At 37.5% G+C, this 25,190-nt stretch overlaps 2 protein-coding genes and 1 long non-coding RNA gene across 3 annotated transcripts; 2 read left to right on the top strand and 1 right to left on the bottom strand.

Annotated features, from left to right (window-relative positions):
• Positions 1 to 701: 701 nt before the first annotated feature.
• LOC117331239 (proteoglycan 4-like) lies at positions 702 to 2,853 on the bottom strand. Its single transcript, XM_033889839.1, has 3 exons — positions 2,809 to 2,853; positions 1,384 to 2,012; positions 702 to 1,350 (listed from the first exon to the last, which is right to left on the bottom strand). Exons 1-3 carry the CDS (start codon positions 2,851 to 2,853, stop codon positions 702 to 704), a joined length of 1,323 nt encoding a protein of 440 aa, XP_033745730.1.
• A 588-nt stretch (positions 2,854 to 3,441) lies between these two features.
• LOC117330938 lies at positions 3,442 to 15,750 on the top strand. Its single transcript, XM_033889513.1, has 6 exons — positions 3,442 to 3,638; positions 6,116 to 6,185; positions 6,525 to 6,626; positions 7,299 to 7,383; positions 12,481 to 12,678; positions 12,915 to 15,750. The coding sequence occupies exons 1-6, from the start codon at positions 3,583 to 3,585 to the stop codon at positions 13,820 to 13,822; spliced, it is 1,419 nt and encodes a 472-aa protein (XP_033745404.1). The 5' UTR covers positions 3,442 to 3,582; the 3' UTR covers positions 13,823 to 15,750.
• Positions 15,751 to 18,350: 2,600 nt separating this feature from the next.
• On the top strand, positions 18,351 to 18,792 carry LOC117330939. Its single transcript, XR_004533422.1, has 2 exons — positions 18,351 to 18,508; positions 18,544 to 18,792. It is a non-coding gene; the product is annotated as an uncharacterized LOC117330939 (long non-coding RNA).
• The last annotated feature ends 6,398 nt before the right edge of the window (positions 18,793 to 25,190 follow it).

Raw genomic sequence — 25,190 nt, 5'->3', positions numbered from 1 at the left:
TCTCCGTAGTCCGACCTACATTGTCTTCCTTGGTCCGTTTTACATTCTCTTCCTTGGTCCGTCCTTTACTCTCTGCCGTGGTCCGCCCTACCCTCTTCTCCTTGGTCCACCTCTCCGTAGTCCATCCTATCCTCGTCTCCGTGGTCAATCCTACAATTTTCCGTGGTCCGTCCTTTGCTCTCTGCCGTGGTCCGCCATACCCTTTCCTCCTTGGTCCACCTCTCCGTAATCTATCCTATCCTCGTCTCCGTGGTCCATCCTACAATTTCTGTGGTCCGCCTTTCCCTATCTGTCGTAGTCCATCTTGCACTTTCTTCCTTGATCCCTTCTACTTGGTCCCAAGGTTCCTGGGTATCTTGGTCTCTGGGTCGTTGGTCCCTGGTCTCTGTGTCCCTGGGTCTCTGTATCTCTGGGTCTCTTGGTCTCTGGGTGTCTGGGTCTCTTGGTCTCTGGGTAGCTAGGTCTCTGGGTGTCTGGGTGTCTGTGTCTCTTGGTCTCTTGGTCTCTGGGTGTCTGGGTGTCTGGGTGTCTGTGTCTCTGTGTATCTGGGTCTCTGGGTCTCTTGGTCTCTTGGTGTCTGGGTGTCTGGGTCTCTTGGTATCTGGGTGTCTTGGTCTCTGGGTCTCTTGGCCCCTAGGTCCCTGTGTCCCTGGGTCCCTGGGTCCCAGGGTTCCTGGGTTCCTGTGTCTCTGAATCTCTGGTTATCTGTGTCTCTGGGTTCCTGGGTCTCTAGGTCTCTGGGTCTCTGGGTATCTGGGTTTCTGGGTCTCCGAGTCTTTGGGTCTCTGGGTCCCTGGGTCTCCGGGTCTCTGGGTATCTGGGTTTTTGGATCTTCGGGTCTCTGGGTCTCTTGGTCCCTGGGTCCCTGGGTCCTTGGGTCCCTGGGTCTCTTGGTCGCTGGGTCTCTTGGTCGCTGGGTCCCTGGGTATCTGGGTCTCTGTATATCTGGGTTCCTGGGTCCCTGGGTCCCTGTGTCCTGTGTTCCTGGGTCCCTGGGTCTCTGGGTTTCTGTTTTCTGTGTCTCTTGGTCTCTGGGTCCCTTGGTCTCTGGGTTTATGGGTCCCTTGGTCTCTTGGTCTCCTGGTCTCCTGGTCTCTGTGTTTCTGTGTCCCTGGGTTCCTTGGTCTCTGGGTCTCTAAGTCCCTGGGTCCCTGCGTCCCTGGGTCTCTGGGTTTCTGGGTTTCTGTGTCTCTTGGGTCTCTTGGGTCTCTTGGGTCTCTTGGGTCTCTTGGGTCTCTTGGTCTATGTGTCTCTGTGTCTCTGGGTCCCTGGGTCTCTAGGTTTCTGGGTCTCTTGGTCGCTGTGTCCCTGGGTATCTGAGTCTCTGCGCATCTCTGGGTTCCTGGGTCCCTGGATCCTTGTGTCTCTGGGTCCCTGTGTCACTTGGTCTCTGGATTTCTGTGTCTCTGGGTCTCTGGGTCTCTTGGGTCCCTTGGTCTCTGGGTCTCTGGTTCTCTGGGTCTCTTGGTCCCGGAGTCTCTGAGTTTGTTGATCTCTTGGTCTCTGGATTCCTGGCTCCCTGGGTCTCTTGGTCTCTGGGTCCGTGGGTCCCTGTGTCTCTGAGTGTCTGGGTATCTGGGTCTGTTGGTCCCTGGGTCTGTTGGTTCCTGGGTCTCTGGGTCTCTGGGTCTCTGGGTCTCTAGGTCTCTTGGTCTCTGGGTCTCTGCGCATCTCTGGGTTCCTGGGTCCCCGGGTCCCTGGGTCTCTGGATTTCTGTGTCTCTGTGTCTCTGTGTCTCTGGGTCCCTTGGTCTCTGGGTCTCTGGTTCTCTGGGCCTCTTGGGTCTCTTCGGTCTCTGTGTCTCTGTGTCTCTGGGTCTTTGGGTCTCTGTGTCCCTGGGTCCCTGGGTCTCTAGGTCTCTGGGTCTCTTGGGTCTCTTGGGTCTCTGGGTATCTTGGTATCTTGGTCTCTTGGTCTCTTGGTTCCTGGGTCTCTGTGTCCCTGTGTCCCTGGGTCCCTGTGTCTCTGGGTTTCTGGTCTCTGGGTCTCTGGGTCTCTGGGTCTCTAAGTCTCTAAGTCTATGAGTCTATGGGTCTCTGGGTCTATGTGTCTCTGGGTCTCTGTGTCCCTGGGTCTCTAGGTCTCTGGGTGTCTGGGTCTATTTGTCTCTGGGTCTCTGGTTCTCTTGGTCCCTGGATCCCCGAGTCTCTAGGTCGCTGCATGTGCACTTTGGTTATTGAGAACATGTCATTTAATGACATATTTGACCCCGTTGATCTTTAAACGTAGGTCAAGGTCATTCTGCATGCAACAAACTACTACGTTTATTCAAGGTCGCAGGGGTCAAATATACCAATATGTTTAAACAACTTCTTCTCAATAACCAAGAAGTCCAGAAACTTATAATGTGTTTGTAGGATGCTGGGTTGAAGGACTACCAAGTTTGTTCAAATGAGTTATCTTTGCCCACAGTCGATGTCACAGTGGGTAAAATTGGCTAAAATCTAAATGAATTCTTCTCAACTAACTATAATAGGCCCAGCTAGAGAGACCTAGCTGATATTAGACCTGAAGCATACTGGAATGATGGATCACAAAACTGGATTTAAATGGATCAATCTAGCCTACTCTGATATTAGAATAAAGTGACTTATCTGCATAAATGACTTGGATCAACATCAAAGATTCATTAGAAGCAGATGAGCGATACAGGCCTATTGGGCATCTTGGTTTTTTTTTCTTTCGATTGTACATGCTTTTGTTTTTGTTTATGTTTTTTCCAATATCGTGTTTGTCTGACTGACTTCTTTCCCGATATCAGGCTAGCTAGGTCATGTGTCTGTGCACGTGCACCAAGCTCAGATGTACCGTTGAATGTGCGTAGTGCTGTATGTGTGCGGCTACAATGTACATAGTGCAACGTGAACAGGTAAATACATCGATCCGCAGCAGTCTGATTTTACATGCATAGCAAGATACTTTGTAGCCTTTAATTAAATTTCAAAATTTCATATTTTTGTAAGTCCCTAGCATAGACCTTGCTAACAGTTTTTTTTTATTGATGCTGATTCTCAAAACCCTTTTTTATATATATTATACATAATAAATTATATATTTATGTGTATTTTTTTTTAAATATTTATTTTCAATGATAAATTACGAAAATGTACGACGACAAGCATTATGTATTGTAAATGGGAACTAAGTCGAGATTAATTTCTAATATTAGAGACTGGTTGTTGTCTTTATTTGGACCATTACGTCAATGATTTAATTACGCTGTATTCATTAAACTCGTTATGTTTTGAACGGTTAATAATAGGTCCTGTAGAACCTATCACATTGTTTTCAATAAAGCTTTGAGTATGTAGACCTATACATTGCTTGAACTGTGACTAGTTACTTATGTCGATAATATAAATCTATTTAGCCAGATCTGGTACCGAGCACACCGCAAACACGTGAGCATATATTTATAATGTGACGTCACAGGATGTCAGCGATGGACACGTGAGGAAAAGCATGACCCTAGCTGTTGACAGTTATCACTGTACATTACGACTTTTGGAAGCGGACGTGCTATCCTTCTGTGCTAAAATGTAATTTCTAAGTGTAATAATAGTCAGAATTATATTTCAAAACATGGACAATGAAGACATACATCCGTGTAAAAGGATGAAGGTGGACCCAGCCGATCGGTAAGTTATTGTTTATTTTGGGTTGGAAAACGTGACCGTCTCGTCTGCTAGAAACGTGTTGTACTCATACAGCCTGTATTTCTTTATAGCATTCAGTTCTTTCTTTCATTTCTTGATAATTATTGTTATTTAACCCTTTTTCATGTATTTAAAGAAAAGTTCGTTTGTTTGGGGGTTGTTTAACGGAATATATGCTGGAACGAAAAGTAGGTCACATGTTTCCCGGCACGTGGATGGGCACCTGTGCCTTGGTTTAAAATGTATTTTTAGATACACACTACACAGCTAACTGTAGTAGATATATGCGTCTCGGAGTTAGCCTAGTAGCTAGGACGTTTTTCGTTATCGTTAATATTTGTCTTTGCATTATATATATAAGATACAATTACACAAAAATTAAGAATTTAATGTCACCAGTATCTGTTGTAATGTAAAAACAGATCATTTTAAATGCGGCTTGAAGTACAATGATTGAATCGAAGTTGACAAGTAGACTTAGCCAATTTAGAGTTTGAAAATGTCCTCAGAAAATGTATATGATTGATATCAGCTATTCCCGAGTTTGGTTATTTTACATATTATATCATACAACTTTATTTTGAACAGATTTTTGTCTAATTTTGACCTAATAAAACTTTGCTGATGCTAGAATTGAGGAGGAACTTGAATGTTATATTTTTTTAAATTTTTGTCAAATAAATGTCACTATATTATTTAATATAGATATAACAAATATAGTAATGCGATTGATGAAGGAAGAATTTTTATGACTCGTGCACTGACCGGATATCAAACTCATTACCTATGTACCTGCAACTTCTGCTGCTGTATGTGTCACTAAAAAAAAGTTGCATACCCCAACATGATCATATTAAATATTGCATATACAGTACTAGTAACAGTTTTAAACCAGATATAAAAATATAAAAATAATGGGAACAAAAACACTGGGTATATATACGTACTGATCATGAGTAGACTCTACATTTCCGTTAGCCATATAAATGTGAATGTAGAAGGAAACAAGAGTCATACCACATTCATGTAGAACATGTAGAAAAATACAATTTGCTTTAATTTCTTGGAATTGTTTTTGAAGTCAAAATGTCAAATCAACGTAAGATATGAGATATTTTTGATATTAGGCCAGAGAAGTCGTAATGTCAAACACCAACCTGAGCAGATGGTTTCTTTGATATTAGAGATTATTATTAATGTATAGCCATGTGCACACACCACATTCTCCTTCCAGACCTGTCCGTTTCTAGTTTGTTTATAACACTTTCCTATTATAAGTCCATAGATTAAATTTTATTGGTGAGAGTGGCATGATACCATGGATACATACGTATATCGAAAGCAAGGAATCATTAACATTGCTACTTTTTTTTTCTTTTCTTTTTAAAATTGGTATCTGGTTAAAAATATCATGGCCAGTTGAAGTTAACCGGAATATGAATTTTATAATTACCTCCACAACAGCTTTATCAAAGATCAAATGTTTGTTACCAATGGTAAGAGTTTTGCAGAAAGTTTTAATATCATTTAAGCTATTATTGGGATAAAAAATAAAAATGAAGTTCAGTCCTTCATATTAATTTATATATAAATTAATTAAATGAAATGGGCCTGCCATACAAAAACTAGTGCTTCACTTATTCACTTATACCTTTACTAATTATGTACAGTATCAAGGGAGATGAGAGCTTTTCCTTTTCTTTGATGACATTCCCATGATAGAAAGATATCTGTGAATGCTATCTGTTTTATAATCATTTTCTCTTTCTTTCTTTTTTTTTTTTGTGGTGGACTCGATCGGTTGCTGTTTTCTTTCCAGCACATTATTTTCTATTCTTTTTTTTTTTTTTTTTACATCAGAACATCAGCTTTCTCATCACTATATTATGGGCTTGGAGATCCTTAAATGGGAGCCTCATTAGCATTCTATCTCGTCAACCTGACAATTTAGATCAGTCATAATTTACATCTATGATTAAATGTGACTTTTCACTTTTCAGAATCCAGTGTTACATGAAATCTAATTCGAGATATAGTTAGGGACAGTCTTAAAATTACACTTTGTTCAATTTAATGCAAAAATTGTGATTTGCTTCAGCAGTGCACGTGACCATCTTTAATATGGTTGACATATTTTGTGTACAAAAAATATCAACAAGGCAGTTTGGATTATACGTTTTTTAAATACAGCTTTTCATTAGTCACTATACAAATATTTAGCTTGCAATTTGTGGCTGTATAACGTTTTTTTTATGGGAGGCGTGCACGTGTCTCACATTATAGCATCAATCAGATTGGCTGATTTTCTGGAAGCAGTCGTTTGGTACCTCTAGCGGACACTCAATCACGGGAGACAACTCTTACATAATCAGCACAATACACAACACATTTATCTTGATAGTATTTTTGAATGGTGCAATTGTTTGTTATCTTAATTTTCATTTTTTTTTTTTTTTTAGTCATCTGAATTTCTCCATCTCCCCAGAGGAGTGTGAAATGCTGTGTGTAAAGAAACCAAAGATACCAAGGGTAAGATTACAAGTCTGCTATTCGGGAGAATGTTATATATTATACTACCAACTATTCACCCTACATTTCATTCAGAACTTCAACTCAAGTTTTGTAATTATTTCTTTTTGAAATCATGCAATATACAACAGCCTTAGTTTTCAATCGATCAAAATCTATAAATATCTTAATTTGTTAAAAATATAAGACCGGTACCCGTGTTATAAATTTACTGACACAAATATGGAGATAATATTACATTATTATTTTTTTTCTATTTAAAGGAAAGTACTTCTTGCTTTTCACTTTTCGATGATTGCCATGTCTGTATAAAGTTGATGTTATTCTGTTTTTAATTAGGACCCAATGTCCCACAGAATTATCGAGAAGAGGAGACGGGACAGAATGAACAACTGTCTTGCAGACCTCAGTCGACTTATTCCTTCAAATTATCTAAAACAGGTAAATATTCATCAGTCTCAGAAGCGTATGTATAATTTATGTCTATGGTATCATAGAAATGTAGATCAGCCTGGTAAATTAAAACACACAAATCATAGCAGTATAACCGTATACTAATTAAGGAGTTGATATCTTTTAAGTTTTCATGTTAATGACATCCTGAGATATTTATATGTATTAAATATCTTGCTTTGGTTTTTTTTATGATAATTGTTAAGGCCATGATCATGTGTTGGTGTTTTTGGGGACAACATACAGTCTGCACTACATAAATGTTTCATTAGGTCGCCTGAGACAAAGTAACCTTTTGCGATTGCCTTTTGTCTGGTATATATAGACGTCTTGTCATGTGTCGTAAACACTTCATATTTTCAACTTCTTCAAATAACCAAGATGCCCAGGGTCATGATATTGGACCAGTAGCATGCTGGGGTGAATGGCTACAAAGTTTCAAATGAATAACCTTGACCTACTTTCAAGGTCACAGGGGTCAAATGTGTTAAAATTTTAAATCCTGTAGCATAATAACATAGTGCAATCAACTGTGGGCATCTGACAATGCTAATCCTGAATGACTATGGAGTTTGATTTGATTTGGTGAAAATAATCCTGTTTTATTATGAATTGTTGGATGATTAAAAATATTAATGACATGATATTAATATTTTTCAGGGTCAAGGTCGCATTGAGAAGACGGAGATTATTGAAATGGCTACACGACATATCTCACACCTCCAGAAATTAAACAAACTCTTTGGTAGGACATTTTTTTTGGTTATACCTAATAATAATTAAGATACAACCATTTATACGCTTTTATTTCACCAATGAATGCATACTAACAGAGGCATGTGTTACAACTGTTACTGGTGTTCTTTACAATAGGCTGCTAAAGTTTATGTAGATGTTCTTATTGTGGACCTCTCAATACTTGTTATATATTTGTACACTGCGACAAACTTGTCTAAAAAACCAGAGACCTCTATGTAGTTCTCTATTCAGTTGTAATCATTCTCAGTCATGACTAAGTTTAAATATTTTGTTTGTATGTTTGTACAACTTATTACGGCAGTTTTTTTGCTTGTGTGACGAAGCAGTGCGGTTAATTCAGAGATAAGTTGCGTTTTTGCATCCTTGAGCCACACTTACCGGTAGGATCAGGAGAGTCATATCCAGTATTTGCAGTTATAATTCAATGAGTGTCATTTGTAAAGACAGAACGTATATGTGTAATGTAATCACAACATATGCATCACCATTGAGTGGATTCTTAATGGCCACCTACTTTGTTGGTTATTTTGAATTAGTACCATATACACATATCGTACACTGACTGAGTCCTATCTACGAGTCCTGGCTTACTCTTGTAATCTTATTCCTGAAGTGAGCATGCTGCCTACAGTAATAACTTATCCTTGATTGGCATACAGATGCATTTGTACAAACGTAAATATACTTGGGAGTCATGACTGATGAAGATATAACTTGTGTTATGTACAAATTTGTCGCAGTCTTCAAATATTTCACATTTATTGATAAGTCCCCGGTATAAACGTATATGTAAACTTCAGATTAAACTTAAGCAGCTTAATGCAAAGAACCCCAGTAATGGTTGTAAAAAACCATTACAACCTAACAACAAATATCCCTTGTTTGTAGAGTAACTGCATCGCCTAACAAAATTCTTTTTCAAGTCATGCATTTGTAAGGTTAGGACATTAAGACTGGGTAGTAAATTTGAACTGACCTATTTTGAAGGTTAAAAAATGGAGATAAGCATGCATGCGTGCATTGGCCAGTTTGTTCATAGCGCAAAGCTTGTGTGCAAGATAGATGATGAACCACTGGACAGGTTAAGTTCATATTCACAACATAACATCACAGCATCAAATTCTGCTCCTGATTAGATTTTGGTTGTTATTGGTGAAAGGTCAACAGATTTATATTTGTTTAGTTCTATTCACATTTGATATCAATATATCAAGTCCTTCACTTCCTAATTATATTTGGTGGTCATTGGTCTAAATTAAAGGTCAAATGTCATATTTGACCACCATTGAAGGTCAAAGGCCATATTTGACCACTATTGGAAAATCAAAGGTTTGTGCCATGAGGCAAGGTCCTACACTTGATTAGATCTTGGTGATCTTTGGTAAATATTAAAAACTGAAAGCCATTCATATGAAGAAAATATGGCTTTGAAATGTTTAAAAGGCTTTCAAATTAAATGTATAAACTTTTGGCCAGAATACAATAATACAAATAATTTGAATGTACATAAATATAACATAGATATAATGTGTAGAAATATGAATATCACAGTGACTGCAGCACAAAAATACCATGTGAAGTTCTTGATTGATCCATTCGAAACACTACACAGCAGTTCGAATTCATAGCCCATTAAGGACAAATTTTATGGTTGCCTTCACGTAATCTTTTTCTTTGCATTATGAATTCTTGTGTTTATAATCCTGGCATGCATCATTCAACTGGCCATATTTCTTTACAGATTTTAGTGTATAAATTCTCAGAATGTTCATAAGCTTCAGATATACAATTGACAAGTTCAAAAGTCCTATTACAGCTCAACTATATAATTTGACGGGCATTTTTTTTGACGTCGAGGCATGCGCAGAGACTTGGGCGTCGCATTCGGTGGAGACGGATTTAAGGGCATTACATTGTATTAGAAATCACGGAGAGTTTTGAAAGATAATTCAAATGAATTATGTACGGTCGGCCGTTTGAGCTTATCTTGGGAAAGTATTCTAGGGTTTTATAAGGTAATGTAGATTATTGCATGCTTTCTCTGATGTTTTTTGTTTTCAATATCACAATGTTTAGCACTACAGTTTTAGTTCACAAGCAGAAGGAACACCAGTGAATTCCACTTAAGTACTGAGCATATTTCTGTTTGATGAATATAATTTTTGGGAACAAAGTCCGTTACTTCCAGTAATTCAATGCATTCCTATTAATTTTATTTGTGAAATGTACTGTATTTAAGAGGAATTTACTGCACAATGCATGAATGTCACTATTGAGCCTGTAAATCCATTTTCTCAACATCAGCCATCTGAGCGAAAGTTCTAGTTTTCCTTTTTGATAATGTTTGCAGTATCAATGTGTGAAGGCGACTTGTCCTCACTACCCACGGTAGTGGCAAAGATGGGTAGAATATAGAGCCATCATAATGAACTATTTTGAATTCATTTGGCTGTTGAACACTCCATTCTTCTCATGTTGACATGGAGTAGATTATTTACGTATATAGAGTTATTTTCCATCATAGAGTTAATTCCCTTGTCAAGGTACTCATAAGTCATTTATCATTTTGATGTTGTGTTGTCATGGTAACATTGGTGAAGTGAAGTGTATGAATGACTGTGTAAGTGAATACTCATTGTAGTGAAAGATCTTGATTTTTTTAGCTCATCTGGCCTGAAGGGTCAGGCGAGTTTATGGCATACTACAGCGTCTGCCGTCGGTCATCCCTTAACTTTTTACATTTTAATATTCTTCTTCAAAATTACCAGGCCAATTTTGACCAAACTTGACATGGAACATCACAATAACATGGGGATCTGAAATTTTGAGAGTGCAACCCGTGGGGCCTAGGGGTGTGGCAAAATATGTAGAAATATGAAGTAATCTTTAAAAATCTTGTTCTCTTCTAGCAAAGAGCAATGGCACATATAATTATAATCACCCTCTTTTCAATTTATGAAATGAATGGCCCTGGGGCTCAACGAGTAAAGTGATAGGGTGGGGGTCAATATTGTGTTATTGTTATGCAATTATCTATTTATACATTTTATTCTCCTGCAAAACTACAGAGCCGATTTTTTACCAAATTCAACACGGAACATCACTAGGGCATGATGATAGTAATTTATACGGCTGTACACCCAAGGGCTTGAGGGAAGGGGCCAGTAGGTAAAAACAATGAGTTAAGCTTTAAAAATCATCTTCTTTTCTTACTCTTACGTATCTTAGAGAGTACTGGCTTATCTTGGGGAAGGGGAACATCTTAGAGATTAATGGCATATCTTGGGGAAGGGGAACATCTTAGAGAGTACTGGCTTATCTTGGGGAAGGGGAACATCTTAGAGACTAATGGCATATCTTGGGGAAGGGGAACATCTTAGAGAGTACTGGCTTATCTTGGGGAAGGGGAACATCTTAGAGACTAATGGCATATCTTGGGGAAGGGTAACATCTTAGAGATTAATGGCAAATCTTGGGGAAGGGGAACGTCTTAGAGAGTACTGGCTTATCTTGGGAAAGGGAACATCTTAGAGAGTACTGGCTTATCTTGGGGATGGGAAACATCTTAGAGATTAATGGCATATCTTGGCGAAGGGGAACGTCTTAGAGATTAATGGTATATCTTGGGGAAGGGAAACCAGTTTTGTATAAAAATTGGGTGTGGCCCCCTTGGTTGGGGCCCAATAAAGGAAGTATAGCAAATTCTTTAAAATCCTTCCTCTTTCATAGAAATGAAAAGGATTTGATTCATATTGGGTCTGAAGCATCCTTTGATGAAGTGGAACCAATTTTGTATCAATATGTGTTCTGGGGCCCAATTTTGGAAATCTTTATTTTTACAGGAATGGGTATAGGCAATAGCATCTGACTTAAAGTGAAAGGTCAAACAATTGTCCAAGCAATAACTGTAATTAGGCCAAGGAAATTTCCTGTCTTTTATTTTGCGGTATGACAGGGTGGAGTGTGTTGCATACCATTTCTTAGTCTGTTCACCGAATGACAAGGTCTGATTGAGGTCAAAAGTCATTTTTTTTTTATTTTGGGTCATAACTTCTTACTTGGTGAATAAAAGTACATTAACGAAATTTTGCGAATAAACGTATGATTGCAAGGTGGCATGCTGTATACCATTTCTGATTTGTATGCTCGAGTTTACATCTTCATTTAGGTCAAAGTAAATTACATATTTTTCTTGGATATTACACTTATGGTCAATGACATTTTATGGATTTGATGAACATTGGCTAGACTGCATGCTGCTTACCAGCTTTGCTTCTGTGGTGTAATTTAATACATGTTAAGACCTGTTTTTAGGACTCTCATTTGTGAACCTTTTTAAAATGTCATCTTATCAAGTGTGACTCATATCATTTATATTTCATATGCAATTTGCATGCATGTGTCTTCTAGCTTGTATGACTTTTTAGAGAGAATAATCCATCAATTTCACTGATTTTTCTTGTTTTGAAATCATAGAATTAGAACAGCTGTAGATAGTTTGTAAAAGGTTTGACTCAAATAATATGCTATTGAAGTAAAGCATTTTAACAATAATTATCACAAAACTGGTAAGTAGAGAAAGTAGGGAATGAAGTTATCAGGATTTTAGTAACACAATCTGGAGACTTGAACAGTAAAGAACATCCTTGGGTGAAGGGATTTAGCAGGAAGATAAGCTAGACGCATAATGTGTAAATATAGATATACATATGTGTGTATTAATTTTTTATACCTTTTTGTACCATTTTCAATATAAACAGTAACAAGTTAGCAACCTTGGCTCCAAATGAGTCTATCCCGTAATTAATCAAGGTGGGCAACACAGATTTTGTTGAGGAGATAATTTGCAGAAATTGAAAAGGCAATTTTGTTAAGATATAAATTTTTGAGACTTACCTTGTAACTGAAATATACATCATTATTGTCCTATTACATTGCATTGACTTATTTCTGGACAAAATATGGTAATTGAAATTAACATATTCACCAAATAAAAGAGCTAAGATACAGATTATATAGAATAAGGACAGTCTCAGAATCATATGTTTGCCTGATGCATATATTTATAAAATTTCTCTTCCAGGAGAAAACGAGGACATGATGAGTCATGATAAGAAGCAGTGTTGTAAAGGAAAGTTTTACTTGGGCTTCAAAGATTGTCAGGATGAAGTCATGCGATTCTTTGTGGAGCAAGAGGGATGGGAGGCAAACGATCCTCTGTGCTGTAAAATTATGTTACATCTGAGTCAGTCCAGTAGCAAGTTCATCAGTTCAGCTTCAGGTAAATTTCCCATTAAGAATGAGAGGCAAATAAAATTATGTTACATCTGATCAGTCAGTCCAGTATTAAGTTCATTATAATTCAGCTTCAGGCAATTTGTTCTGTATCATTTATTTACGCCTTTCGGAGTTTAGTGTTGTTGTATAATTTAATAACTGTTGTTTCAGGTATAAATCAAAATTTTGTCTCAGTTCTGTTGTAAAAATTCTATAAAGCCCATTTTACTGCCATTCCAGGTAAAACATCAAACCCCTGTGGCATGGATGATGTTATCATCACAGACGAGTGTAGCAACCAGAGTTTGTCCACTTCAGATCAGGGTTCATATTTGATGTCTGATTCTGGTAAATATTCAGTCCATCCAGAAATGTCTCCACTCAAACACAAGGACAATTCAGAAGGTTACATATCAGACTTTCAACAGCATAACAATAGCCACATGACTTTGGTGAAACCTGAAGATGGTTGTTTGGGTGCTTTGGATGAGGCATGTTTAACGTATACGGCACAGAAGGTGCATGAGAATAGTGCCTCCTACCCCAATAGACAAGAGTATGACAGCTGTAACAGTAGTGATTTCAGCTCTGTCAGCAAAACTAACGCTGCCTCAGACTTTGATCAAAGCGGCAGTAATGTGTACAAATTCAAGCACAACATCACAAAGCGCTTTTCGCAAGAGGAGAAGCACCACAATCCGACTGAAGCTAGAGAAACGAGAAACTGGCACTCGGGTGATGGCGTAAGTAAACCGAACAGAAAGGTGTCACGTCATCAGTCGCGCAGTCCAAGCTCAGACGATACCGTTTATCCCGATTCCAGCCACAGCTCAGATGGAGTCGAACGCCGGTGTAAGACGAGTCTGAAACTGCCTAACACCAGCAGCACTCCATTGCCTGCATTTGTGCTGCACCCAAAAGGAACTCATTACATACCACTGTCAATCCACCCATCTCACATCAAAAATATCCTTCCCAAAGAGTCTTTGAGAGACAATTCAAGCCTTCCCGCTTTTCATCCTATCAGTATTCCTGTGAACTTTTCAGGTCCCTGTGTTTCCATTAAGAACTTCTGTTTACAGCCCTCATGCTCCGTCAACGGTGAAGAAACAGCAGAACAGTCAGACCAGATTCTGCAATGTTGTTGATAACTTTGATAAGATGTTCTACGTTATCATAATAGAATCTCTAGTATAGTAAAAGACTTGTATCATTCTAGAGATGAAAATTTTACTGAAGACGATTTCAGTCTGTTTAATGTATGTCAGTACAATAGATGATGTTGTGAATGATAGCTCTGTGAATCTAGAAAAATGTTAATTCGCCATACCTGTAAATTCCCTATCAGGAAATAGGTAGAAGTGCCATTGTTATTGCTGAAGTTAGACTTCAGAGTTTCCTGCTACATATTCTATACAGGGGTAACCTCATTTAAATAGCCTGGAACTACGTTCTGGTTGACAAAGAATGATCAGGCCAGGTTTAACCAGTAATCTTTTTGTTGAAGGTTTTATTCCACCAAATTTGACAAAGGAAAATTGGCAATATTGTACTAGTTCTTCAAGCACAGTTATGTTTCTTTTAATAACTTTTTTTTACTTTCTTTTCAGTTTTTGTCATGGTTTCCAAAATATAGGTATTTTTGTGCTTAAAAGTATCGCTAAATTCCATAGCTGAATAAATTTTTTTTAATTTATGAATATTTAAGCATTATCTTAAAAGATGTTCAGATATTTTGTTTCCATTTTAGAGGCAAAATACTCCATTTTAAAAGTAAGAAAATAAATTTTTAACTGTTTTTAAAACTTTTAGAAAGAATTGCATTTCTTATTATTAGTTTGTTGAAGACATCACATGTTCAATGTGTTTGGTATATAAGTGTTAAATGTTGTATTTTTATTTTATTTTTATTTTATTTTGAACAAGCAAGAGAGCCATCATCTTGATATTGGGCGTGTGGTATGCTGGAAATTTTATGCCTGTGAAATCTGTTCAAATGCATAAACTAGCTTAGTCTCTTATTGGAATGAAGAAGTATTGAACTTCTACATAAATGAGTTAGACCTACTTCAAAGTTACAAGCATTACTAGTAGGTGACTGATACAGGCCCATTGGGCCACTTTTTATTGGATTGCTAAATAAACACAGATTATGTTGACTATAAGATGAATACAAGATTTGATGCTCTTGCGAGGGGCGACATGGAGTGATCTCAAAAAAGTCGTGGAATCTTATGCCAGACTTGAGAAAACTTTATCATACCTTCAATGGAGTGAATGATTGCCGTCTTCTTCCTCCTCTGGCCTCTGACAATGATGTTACCTCAATGAATGGCATTGTTTTCAGTGACATAATTACACTGTTGACATGACCTCCTACAATTATCATGTCAGGGGGATCCCTTTGTCTCAACCCTCTCTCATGTGTAAAAATGTTGATCTGTCTGTTTGTGGTAAGAGAAAATTTGAGATATTGATTCTGCAGATACTGACAGCTTTCATATGATGTAGATGTACAGAAGTTTAGAAGCAAGGGAACATTTGTCATTGTATAACACAAAATTTAAAGTCCCTATTTGTAATTTTGTATCCCCAACTTAGTAAGGGGTATGTAGTTAATATTTTTGTGTTCCTATGGTAGTGAGTCCATATGTCCGTAGTAAAATATTATGTACAAAATCAATCATGAACTGCTGAAATAGTGAGTTCATATTAACAACATACTACCACTCATAAAATTGGTGGTCATCAGTCCAGTTTTAAGGGTCAAAGGTCACTAGACAACTTTTTGAAATATTTTGTCTGTTATAACCATTTCCAAATTAGAGGGCATGCATTTGTGAGGCCCTAAGCAATTAATCCGAGAAGTTTCCCAATTTTTACTTTGGAATATTGCAAAATCTAGTTATCCTGTTTAAAATATAACATCAAACCATTATGCCCCTTCTCAGCTTGAACGTAGTGGAACTGATGGCCACTTGTGTTGTGCCTATTAAGACTTGTCTACAATCTTCTCCAGTCTTTAATGGTAACAATGGGAAATAAAGGAAGCCATATTGGCTTATATGTAGTGATATCGTTTGCTTGTCATGTGTTTTGGTCATCCACCATAGGAAGACTAGCGATGAAGGTGTACCACATTGCTACCGGAAAGTTAGCCATCCGTGGTCCCGGAGGTGTGTGTGTGTCCATATCGACAATTTCAAACAATGAGTATTTTGTCATGAGAAACACTTCAGAACATTTGAATCAGTTTTGGAGAACTTTTATGAAAAAAATGTGTGAAGATATTTGTATTGTTTAACTTTTAAGTACCAACTGAAGCGAAGTCTCCTGTGGGTTATTGTTAAGATATATATATTGTTTAATTGTAAGTACCACCTGAGACGAAGCCTCATGTAAATTATTGAATTTACATCTTGTCCATCATCATCTGTTCATCTGAAAAAAATTCCTGGCCAAATGCACTAAATTGTGAAGTAAATGCTCCCCAATCCTTTAGCTTTGATGAGCTGGGTCAAAATAGGATGAATTCTGTAAAATTTTGCTGGATTCAAATACTACTCCTACAAGAAAGGGTCAGTTAGTATTACCATCAGATATCACAGGGGCTTATAAGTGGGGGTCCAGATCGGGCAAATTGGTTAAAACGTCAACAATGTTCTTCTTCCGGCCTAGAGTCTCAAACAACCTGTATCCTAGGTAACGATAAGGTAACCCAGATATGCTGGAGTCTCCAACAACCTGTGTCCTAGGTAACGATAAGGTAACCCAGATATGCTGGACTCTCAAACAACCTGTGTCCTAGCTAACGACAAGACTGTTTTTGGCAGTTTGCCTCTGTGGAGTTTCTATGATGCTGAAAATATCTACCTCAGCTATTGGGGCACTGCATAGTGGGACTCTAATTCAGCTATTGGGGAACTGTTTGATGGGACACTAACTCGACTATTGAGGTACTGTTTGGTGGGACACTAACTCAGATATTGGGGAACTGTTTGGTGGGACACTAACTCGACTATTGAGGTACTGTTTAGTGGGACACTAACTCAGATATTGGGGTACTGTTTAGTGGGACACTAACTCAGATATTGGGGTACTGTTTGGTGGGACACTAACTCAAATATTGGGGTACTGTTTAGTGGGACACTAACTCAGATATTGGGGTACTGTTTAGTGGGACACTAACTCAGATATTGGGGTACTGTTTGGTGGGACACTAACTCGACTATTGGGGTACTGTTTGGTGGGACACTAACTCAGATATTGGGGTACTGTTTGGTGGGACACTAACTCGACTATTGGGGTACTGTTTGGTGGGACACTAACTCAGATATTGGGGTACTGTTTAGTGGGACACTAACTCAGATATTGGGGTACTGTTTGGTGGGACACTAACTCAAATATTGGGGTACTGTTTAGTGGGACACTAACTCAGATATTGGGGTACTGTTTGGTGGGACACTAACTCAGATATTGGGGAACTGTTTGGTGGGACACTAACTCAGATATTGGGGTACTGTTTGGTGGGACACTAACTCAGATATTGGGGTACTGTTTGGTGGAACACTAACTCGACTATTGGGGTACTGTTTGGTGGGACACTAACTCGACTATTGGGGTACTGTTTGGTGGAACACTAACTCGACTATTGGGGAACTGTTTAGTGGGACACTAACTCAGCTATTGGGGTACTGTTTGGTGGGACACTAACTCAGATATTGGGGTACTGTTTGGTGGGACACTAACTCGGCTATTGGGGTACTGTTTGGTGGGACACTAACTCAGATATTGGGGAACTGTTTGGTGGGACACTAACTCGACTATTGAGGTACTGTTTAGTGGGACACTAACTCAGATATTGGGGTACTGTTTAGTGGGACACTAACTCAGATATTGGGGTACTGTTTGGTGGGACACTAACTCAGATATTGGGGTACTGTTTGGTGGGACACTAACTCGGCTATTGGGGTACTGTTTGTTGGGACACTAACTCAGATATTGGGGAACTGTTTGGTGGGACACTAACTCGACTATTGAGGTACTGTTTAATGGGACACTAACTCAGATATTGGGGTACTGTTTGGTGGGACACTAACTCGACTATTGGGGTACTGTTTGGTGGGACACTAACTCAGCTATTGGGGCACTGCATAGTGGGACAATAACTCGACTATTGGGGTACTGTTTGGTGGGACACTAACTCAGATATTGAGGTACTGTTTGGTGGGACACTAACTCAGCTATTGGGGCACTGTTTGGTGGGACACTAACTCAGATATTGGGGTACTGTTTGGTGGGACACTAACTCGACTATTGGGGCACTGTTTGGTGGGACACTAACTCGACTATTGGGGTACTGTTTGGTGGGACACTAACTCAGATATTGGGGTACTGTCTGGTGGAACACTAACTCAGATATTGGGGTACTGTCTGGTGGGACACTAACTCAGATATTGGGGTACTGTTTGGTGGGACACTAACTCAGCTATTGGGGTACTGTTTGGTGGGACACTAACTCGACTATTGGGGTACTGTTTGGTGGAACACTAACTCAGATATTGGGGTACTGTTTGGTGGGACATTGGGGTATTGTTTGGTGGGACACTAACTCAGATATTGGGGTACTGTTTGTTGGGACACTAACTCAGCTATCGGGGTACTGTCTGGTGGAACACTAACTCAGATATTGGGGTACTGTTTGGTGGGACACTAACTCGACTATTGGGGTACTGTTTGGTGGGACACTAACTCGACTATTGGGGTACTGTTTGGTGGGACACTAACTCGACTATTGGGGTACTGTTTGGTGGGACACTAACTCAGATATTGGGGTACTGTTTGGTGGGACACTAACTCAGATATTGAGGTACTGTTTAGTGGGAATCTAACCTGTTGGGAACTGCTACTGTCCTCTCGGGGTTAAAGGTCATCCTGATATTATTATTTTGTACCTGATATTGTTAATTGATTAATGTACAGATGTCTGATTTGAATATGTTATACATATCTGAGCACATTTACATATTGTACAATATTGTAGATGGTCTCCTTTTCGTTAATGTTACAGTGTGATATTATGCATTGCTGGTTAAAAAATTAAAAAACAAAAAACAAATATATTTCTTGAATAATTTCTAGCCTTCCATTGTGCTATGATGATGGGCTGTTCCAATGACTCGGTGGGTGTCTCGCAACTTGTCTTACTAAAATAATTGTTGTAAAAGCCACTTCATGAGAAATACTCGAAGGAACTTTAATTCTACTTTCCTATGTAGATTCCCAATATTCCCATTATTTTTATTCACATTCTGTATTGAAACTGGTCAGGAAAGTGAAATGGTTTTTAAAAACAAATTCCAGAAAAAAAGGAAACAAGGGCACCCAAAGGGGTGATGATTTCAACTAAGTTCCCAGGAGTAGGACAAAGTCAGTATATGCCTGCATCTATGAGAAATGGATTGAACTCCAAACGAATATAAGATCATATTGATGGTGGCCATGGCACATCTGCCTAAAGTTTTCTGGAATGATGTACCGCTGAGAGTGCGCTATGGCGAAATGGTGTGTTCTCCATTTGCCCACTTTTTTTAGAACAAAGAAAAGTGTATACTTAGGAGAACAATGGAAAACCAATTATAGTCAGTTCCATAATAATTTTACCTGTGTTTACCTGTATGATTTACCTGTGCTAAAAAGTGGGCAAAAAGAGAGGTATATTTATGGGGTGTTCTCTGAACGCCAACATTTTTTTTAACAATAGGTAGGTGTTGTTTCAGGAAACAATGGGAGGGTAATTATATACTGCTTCATATAAGCTGTCTTTTTTTTTTACCTGTACAGTCACTTGAGATTTACCTGTGTTTTACAAATCATACAGTAGAATTGTATTTGTTTTTTTCCCATTTTCTTAGAACACACATGTATGCATTCAACAAAATGAGCAATTAAGTAATATAGAACATATATAGTTTTAAAAAAAATAGCAACAAATCTATGTAATAACAACATTTGTTCATAAATGTACTTATATATGCCACTTACAGTTCCATCATAGCACTGAATAGTTTTTGTTAACTAATTACTTGAAAAGTTTATTTCACCAATCTCAGCACTAAGAAATCTATACTTATTTATTAATATTGTACACATAAAATACATATTAATACGATAAATGAACAATGCATGTTAATATTCAAATGGAAATGATTAAATATATATAATAAAAAGCCTTACATAGAGAAAGTAAGAATATCTGAAATAAAAACTTACATGATATTACATTACATTACAAAATATGTATATAGAAAGTTGAAAATGACTGGACACACATACATGTACATGTACCTCTCAACAAAGGCAATATAGGAAGCACCTATGGAAAACCAATCCACGTTATAATGCAAGAACAAACCCCATTCTGATAATGTCTAGCAGAATACTGATTTACATGTTGATATGGACTCTAGATCTCTGTTTTTGGAGCTTGACCGTGATATCTATCTACGGATGAATTTAAAAGTGCTATAAAGCTTCTGAAGGCATACGGCATTGACAGTCTCAATATTACAACGAAGATTTCGTAAATCAAGCCTTGCTTACTATTTTTAACAATTGTATTGGACTCGGGTGGAAATGGAGGCCTTTTACGAAATGCATTTTTGACGGAAAGAAAATAGAAATTAACTTAATCGGGTTTTCTTCCCAATTGTGTATACCCAGTATTATAATGTAATTAAGTATTGATTAAAGCTATTTAGTACTAAGAACTGCATTGAGATACTTTTTTAGTATTAAAATGTATTATTGACAATGCACGACAAGATATGTTTACATTATTTAGTAGATTATATATCACTACAACGTTATCTATATAAATATATACCAAAACGTACAATAATTGCTTTGAGTAGAATACGTTTATCAGCGCATACTCTGAATATTGAAATTCGTCGATGTAAGTGAACGCCTGTGTAGAGTTTGCAGCTCTGGTGACATAGAAGATGAATATCACTCTTTGTAATTTGTCAAATTTTCAAGTCCTGTATTGAGAGGTAGTCAATAACATGCGACCAAAGTAGTAATTAGTAGTTATTAAATGTGTACCTGGTTGTACAATGGAACATTCAAGTTTTGGGAAGTTATATTTTCAGGTATATTGCTGTTTGTGCAGACTTTTATGTAGCTGTATATATTATCATCAAACTTTCTAAAGTAGTGAAATTAGTCTCAATTAATTCAAATTATCCATATGCCTATATGGAAATTAATGTTGCAACGAGAGAGTTAAATCATTTTATTTATCTAAATGCAAATGTATATATATTTTAAAAATGAGCATAAATGATTTTTTAAGACTTTAATAAGATAAAATAAAATCATAATTTTGAACATAAAGATAATTTTCAAGCAAAAAAATATTGTATTGTTTTAAATTTGAAACTATACTAGATATCAAATAAAATAAATATTTTTGATATACATATAAATACATGATATTTAATTATAAATCATTAATTTCACCTACAGGTAGTATCAACTGGTAATTTTTACAGGTAAATGACCTGTTGGCATTGAGACTACTTTTAGGGAAAAGACTATAATCGCTATCAAAACAAACTGCCCTACAGTTAAATTCAAAATGTTGGCGTTCAGAGATACACCCATATTTATGTACCTGAGAAGTGGAGAAAATAACACTAAGTTATAGTTTTTTTTTTTTTTTTATCATTTATCCGTGAATTTCATCATACACACATCATATTTACAAGCATATATATATAAGAAAGAACACACATTAGATAGTTAACATATCCACAAACATTATACATAAGCACTGGTAATACATTATAATATATATTATATACTAAAAACATTTTTTCATACATTTTATATTACATTCTTCAGTTAAAAAAGAACATCATATTCACACATATATATAATATTAGATACATAACATATTTACAAACATATATAGCACATTATACATTAAGCACTAGTAATACATTAGCAGTAACATATTGCATTTTTTCATTACACTTGCATAATATAATACAATTTACGTAACATTTCAGAAAAAAGATATATCTCTCTATCTTTATATGCAATATTATTATTTTTTCATATAAAGTACTGTATATTTAAATATAAATACTTATAAACAGGTACATTGCGCATCATAAATAACAACAAAATAATAATACTGTAATCAATGTGTATTTTTTCCTATATAAAGTACTGCATAAAATTATACATGTAGCTACTTATATGTTATAGTTCCTTATAGGTATGAGCCATGTAGCACAGGTAACACTGGTGAAAATCCCAGGTAAATCACAGGTAAAAACAAGGTGAACTACTCTGAAATAGACTATAATCCCTATCACAACATTTCCCCCATATTGTGATTTTAAAAAGTGGGCAAATGGAGATACAGCCGGCGAAATACCCGATGTCAACATTCTACCAATAACACAAAGCATTACTGTCATCCAAAATATCTAAATACATTATTTTCCTTTAGGAAGTTTATTCTTTGTCAGCAATTACTAGCCCGGCATACCTGACACAGCCATCGTATTGTCGCTCGCCGTTTTGCGCGGTGGGGCCAATTGAGGTCGATACGATTTGCACCTCGAGCTTTTCCCCATTCAAGTTAGTGACACAATAGACCTACACATGTTACGTACAAAACATCATAGGAGAAATTAGAAAAAAATATCATTAGTTGAAGAATTTCATTAAAAAAAAAAAAAATCATCAGCGCTGAAGATACCGACCTGTCATGCGCACTCTCCCCGTATAGGCTACTCTGGAACCGTTCCATCATTGCAGACAGAAACTGGGTCCTCTTTTGTTTGGCATTTCGTAATGGCAAATTTGTTTTGGTAACACAACTTTTCTCCGAACTGAATTGAGGACTTTATTATGAAGGACCTCAGTTTCAAACAAAAGGAACTTTTCACAGTCAAAGTCGACAGAAAATACCAACCTGTAATTCATGCTAAAAATCGAGAGAAAAAACAAGTGTAAAATATGAACGCATTAAAGATTGACACGTGGTCTTTTTCCATGATACGTGCTGAAGTAAGGCCAGGTTGTGCTCGTTATAAAACCAGACCTTAAGACGTTGGAGCTTCGTTGATATCGTTGGATTTTCAGTTGTTGAACTCTTTTGACTTCAGTGCAAATTGAATTACAGTGGACTCTGCCTAACTCCAACTGGATTGCGCCCTACGTCATTTGACCGGTTTATAGATAGTTTCGGATTGTGGAGAGTTTTCTTTTTTATCATTACATGTACAATATAATTGTGATATAGTTGTGTTATATATCAATGTATACACACAAATCTTGAAACCTCATTTAAATTTAACTCTCTGTACCAGAGACCTATATACTAATATAATTTAGTATATAGGTCTGTTTTATACGAACAGTGTTTATTTTATAGGACAACATAGGTACACTTCTTAAATAAAACTTATCTTTGAAGGATATTTTTCGCGGTGAATGGAAGATCACCAGCAAAACCTTGTGACCAATGTCCATCATCCAACGGAACTCTGATCCTCTTTTTTTGAAACAAAGTTTTCAAGATCGCTAGATCCATCATATAAGTTAAACTCTACCTATATGTCATAGCATATACAACACGAAACTCCTAATGTTATCGCTTGTATGTGAAACCCATCTTAATCTACATTAAATTGTCTTACATACAATGTATGTAATAGGAGAGAAGAAAATGGGGTTCGAACCCGGGACCTCCGAGCACTAACCGAATACTCTACCAATTGAGCTACAATGTTTGTTTGTTATTGTTTAACGTCCTATTAACAGCCAGGGTCATTTAAGGACGTGCCAGGATTTGAAGGTGGAGGAAAGCCGGAGTACCCGGAGAAAAAACCACCGGCCTATGGTCAGTACCTGGCAACTGCCCCACGTAGGTTTCGAACTCGCAACTCAGAGGTGGAGGGCTAGCGATAAAGTGTCGGGACACCTTAATCACTCGGCCACCGCGAGCTACAATGTACCTGGTCACCGGTGATCGACCCAGTCCAATCCCGCGTTCGACAGGGGGGGGGGGGGGGGGGGGGGGGGGGGGGGAACTATCAATAAGAAGGAGCCAATTGCGTAATGCCACGTCAACTAGTCATGGAATAGCCCGAGTTTCCTCTGGCCCCGACACCAGACATGGTGTCCGGGCCAGAGGAAACTCGGGCTAGTATGTACGTCCCTGAACTGGTATATACAAAGGAGTTTGCGGTATCTATGGTCAGTTGGAATGACATTGCGCTTTGTGGTTTGGCTATCAGTTCTATACAAAGGAGTTTGCGGTATCTATGGTCAGTTGGAATGACATGGCGCTTTGTGGTTTGGCTATCAGTTCTGGTTTCCCCTTTTTTTCGGAATTACGCCAAATCAGAAGAACAGATAAATTAAGTTTTCTGATTCGTATACCTATCTTGGTACTCCAAAAAGTAAAACCGATATATATATAGAGAGGGGAAATCGGTTTTATTAGAATTTGTATCTAGAATTAATATATACTGTCGTGGTTGTGCGACTCGAGATACCTCGAGAAAGCTTATATCTATTATATCGAACGTCAGACCAACGTTTGAGTACAGATCGTAAGAGTTAAATCCCTATGTGAGCCTTAATGAAATATAAAGGAGAGATAACTAATCTTAATGTGATAAAAAGAAAAACCACGTGTACATGTGTTGTATTTTTTTTAAATTTTCATGGTAAAGTCATGTTTTTATTCTTCCACAATATAATTTATCAAAATATATCTCTGCGAGAAAGATTATATGACTTCGTTCGTGACAAAATAGGTTTTATATTCAAATGTTCATTTTTTTTTTTATATATATATATATATATTTTGGTGAAATCAAAATGCGACCAAAAATAAAATTCTGACATGTAAGTATGCATTTTCCTCTTCTGTTACACACCTAATTAACAAACTTAAAATCCGGTCATTTGACACAGTTATATTTGGATTATGTTGCTAAGTGAACCTGACAATTAGTTCCCATTGTGATTCCGTATGTCCTTGCTGCTCTTAGTAAACAGATGGAGTTTTATCTATCGAGTGTCATAACCACATTTTCTCCTACAGCAGTGCCATTTATGCCTGATCCCAAATATACAGCAATCTTTCATAGAATTCTATATCTTTCCTTCACTTTACCACAAACCAGTATACAGCTGTACTTATTTTCCGAAAATTACGTGTACTAGTTCAACGTGGTCGCTCTGAATGACCACAACGTGCGCCTGCACGTGCGGCGCGGACTACAAACGCGCCCCCTATCGGCACGCATTCAACATAGGAGAATATAATTACGTTCTAATTCGTTTCCTCAACCGACCGAAATAATAATCTGATGTGGGAAGGGAGACAACTCGAAAATATTGATCACTTCCTCGACTTTTACCATGCCAACAGCAACTGGGAGAGCAAATCGATACTGCTGTGAAGGAATCTAACACGCCTGCGCA

This window comes from Pecten maximus, chromosome 7, assembly GCF_902652985.1.
Source record: "Pecten maximus chromosome 7, xPecMax1.1, whole genome shotgun sequence".
NCBI lineage: Eukaryota > Metazoa > Mollusca > Bivalvia > Pectinida > Pectinidae > Pecten > Pecten maximus.
This window is presented reverse-complemented; position numbering and strand designations above follow the sequence as displayed.

Bases quoted from the DNA above. Each gene is read 5' to 3' on its own strand.
- LOC117331239 (XM_033889839.1), bottom strand. From the start codon at position 2,853: ATGTACATTGTAGCCGCACACATACAGCACTACGCACATTCAACG. The intron at 2,013-2,808 runs GTACATCTGAGC...TCATAGACTTAG, and splicing joins AGCACTACGCACATTCAACG to AGACTTAGAGACCCAGAGAC. The intron at 1,351-1,383 runs GTGACACAGGGA...ACAAGGATCCAG, and splicing joins CACAGAAATCCAGAGACCAA to GGACCCAGGAACCCAGAGAT.
- LOC117330938 (XM_033889513.1), top strand. From the start codon at position 3,583: ATGGACAATGAAGACATACATCCGTGTAAAAGGATGAAGGTGGACCCA. The intron at 3,639-6,115 runs GTAAGTTATTGT...TTTTTTTTTTAG, and splicing joins AAGGTGGACCCAGCCGATCG to TCATCTGAATTTCTCCATCT. The intron at 6,186-6,524 runs GTAAGATTACAA...GTTTTTAATTAG, and splicing joins AGAAACCAAAGATACCAAGG to GACCCAATGTCCCACAGAAT.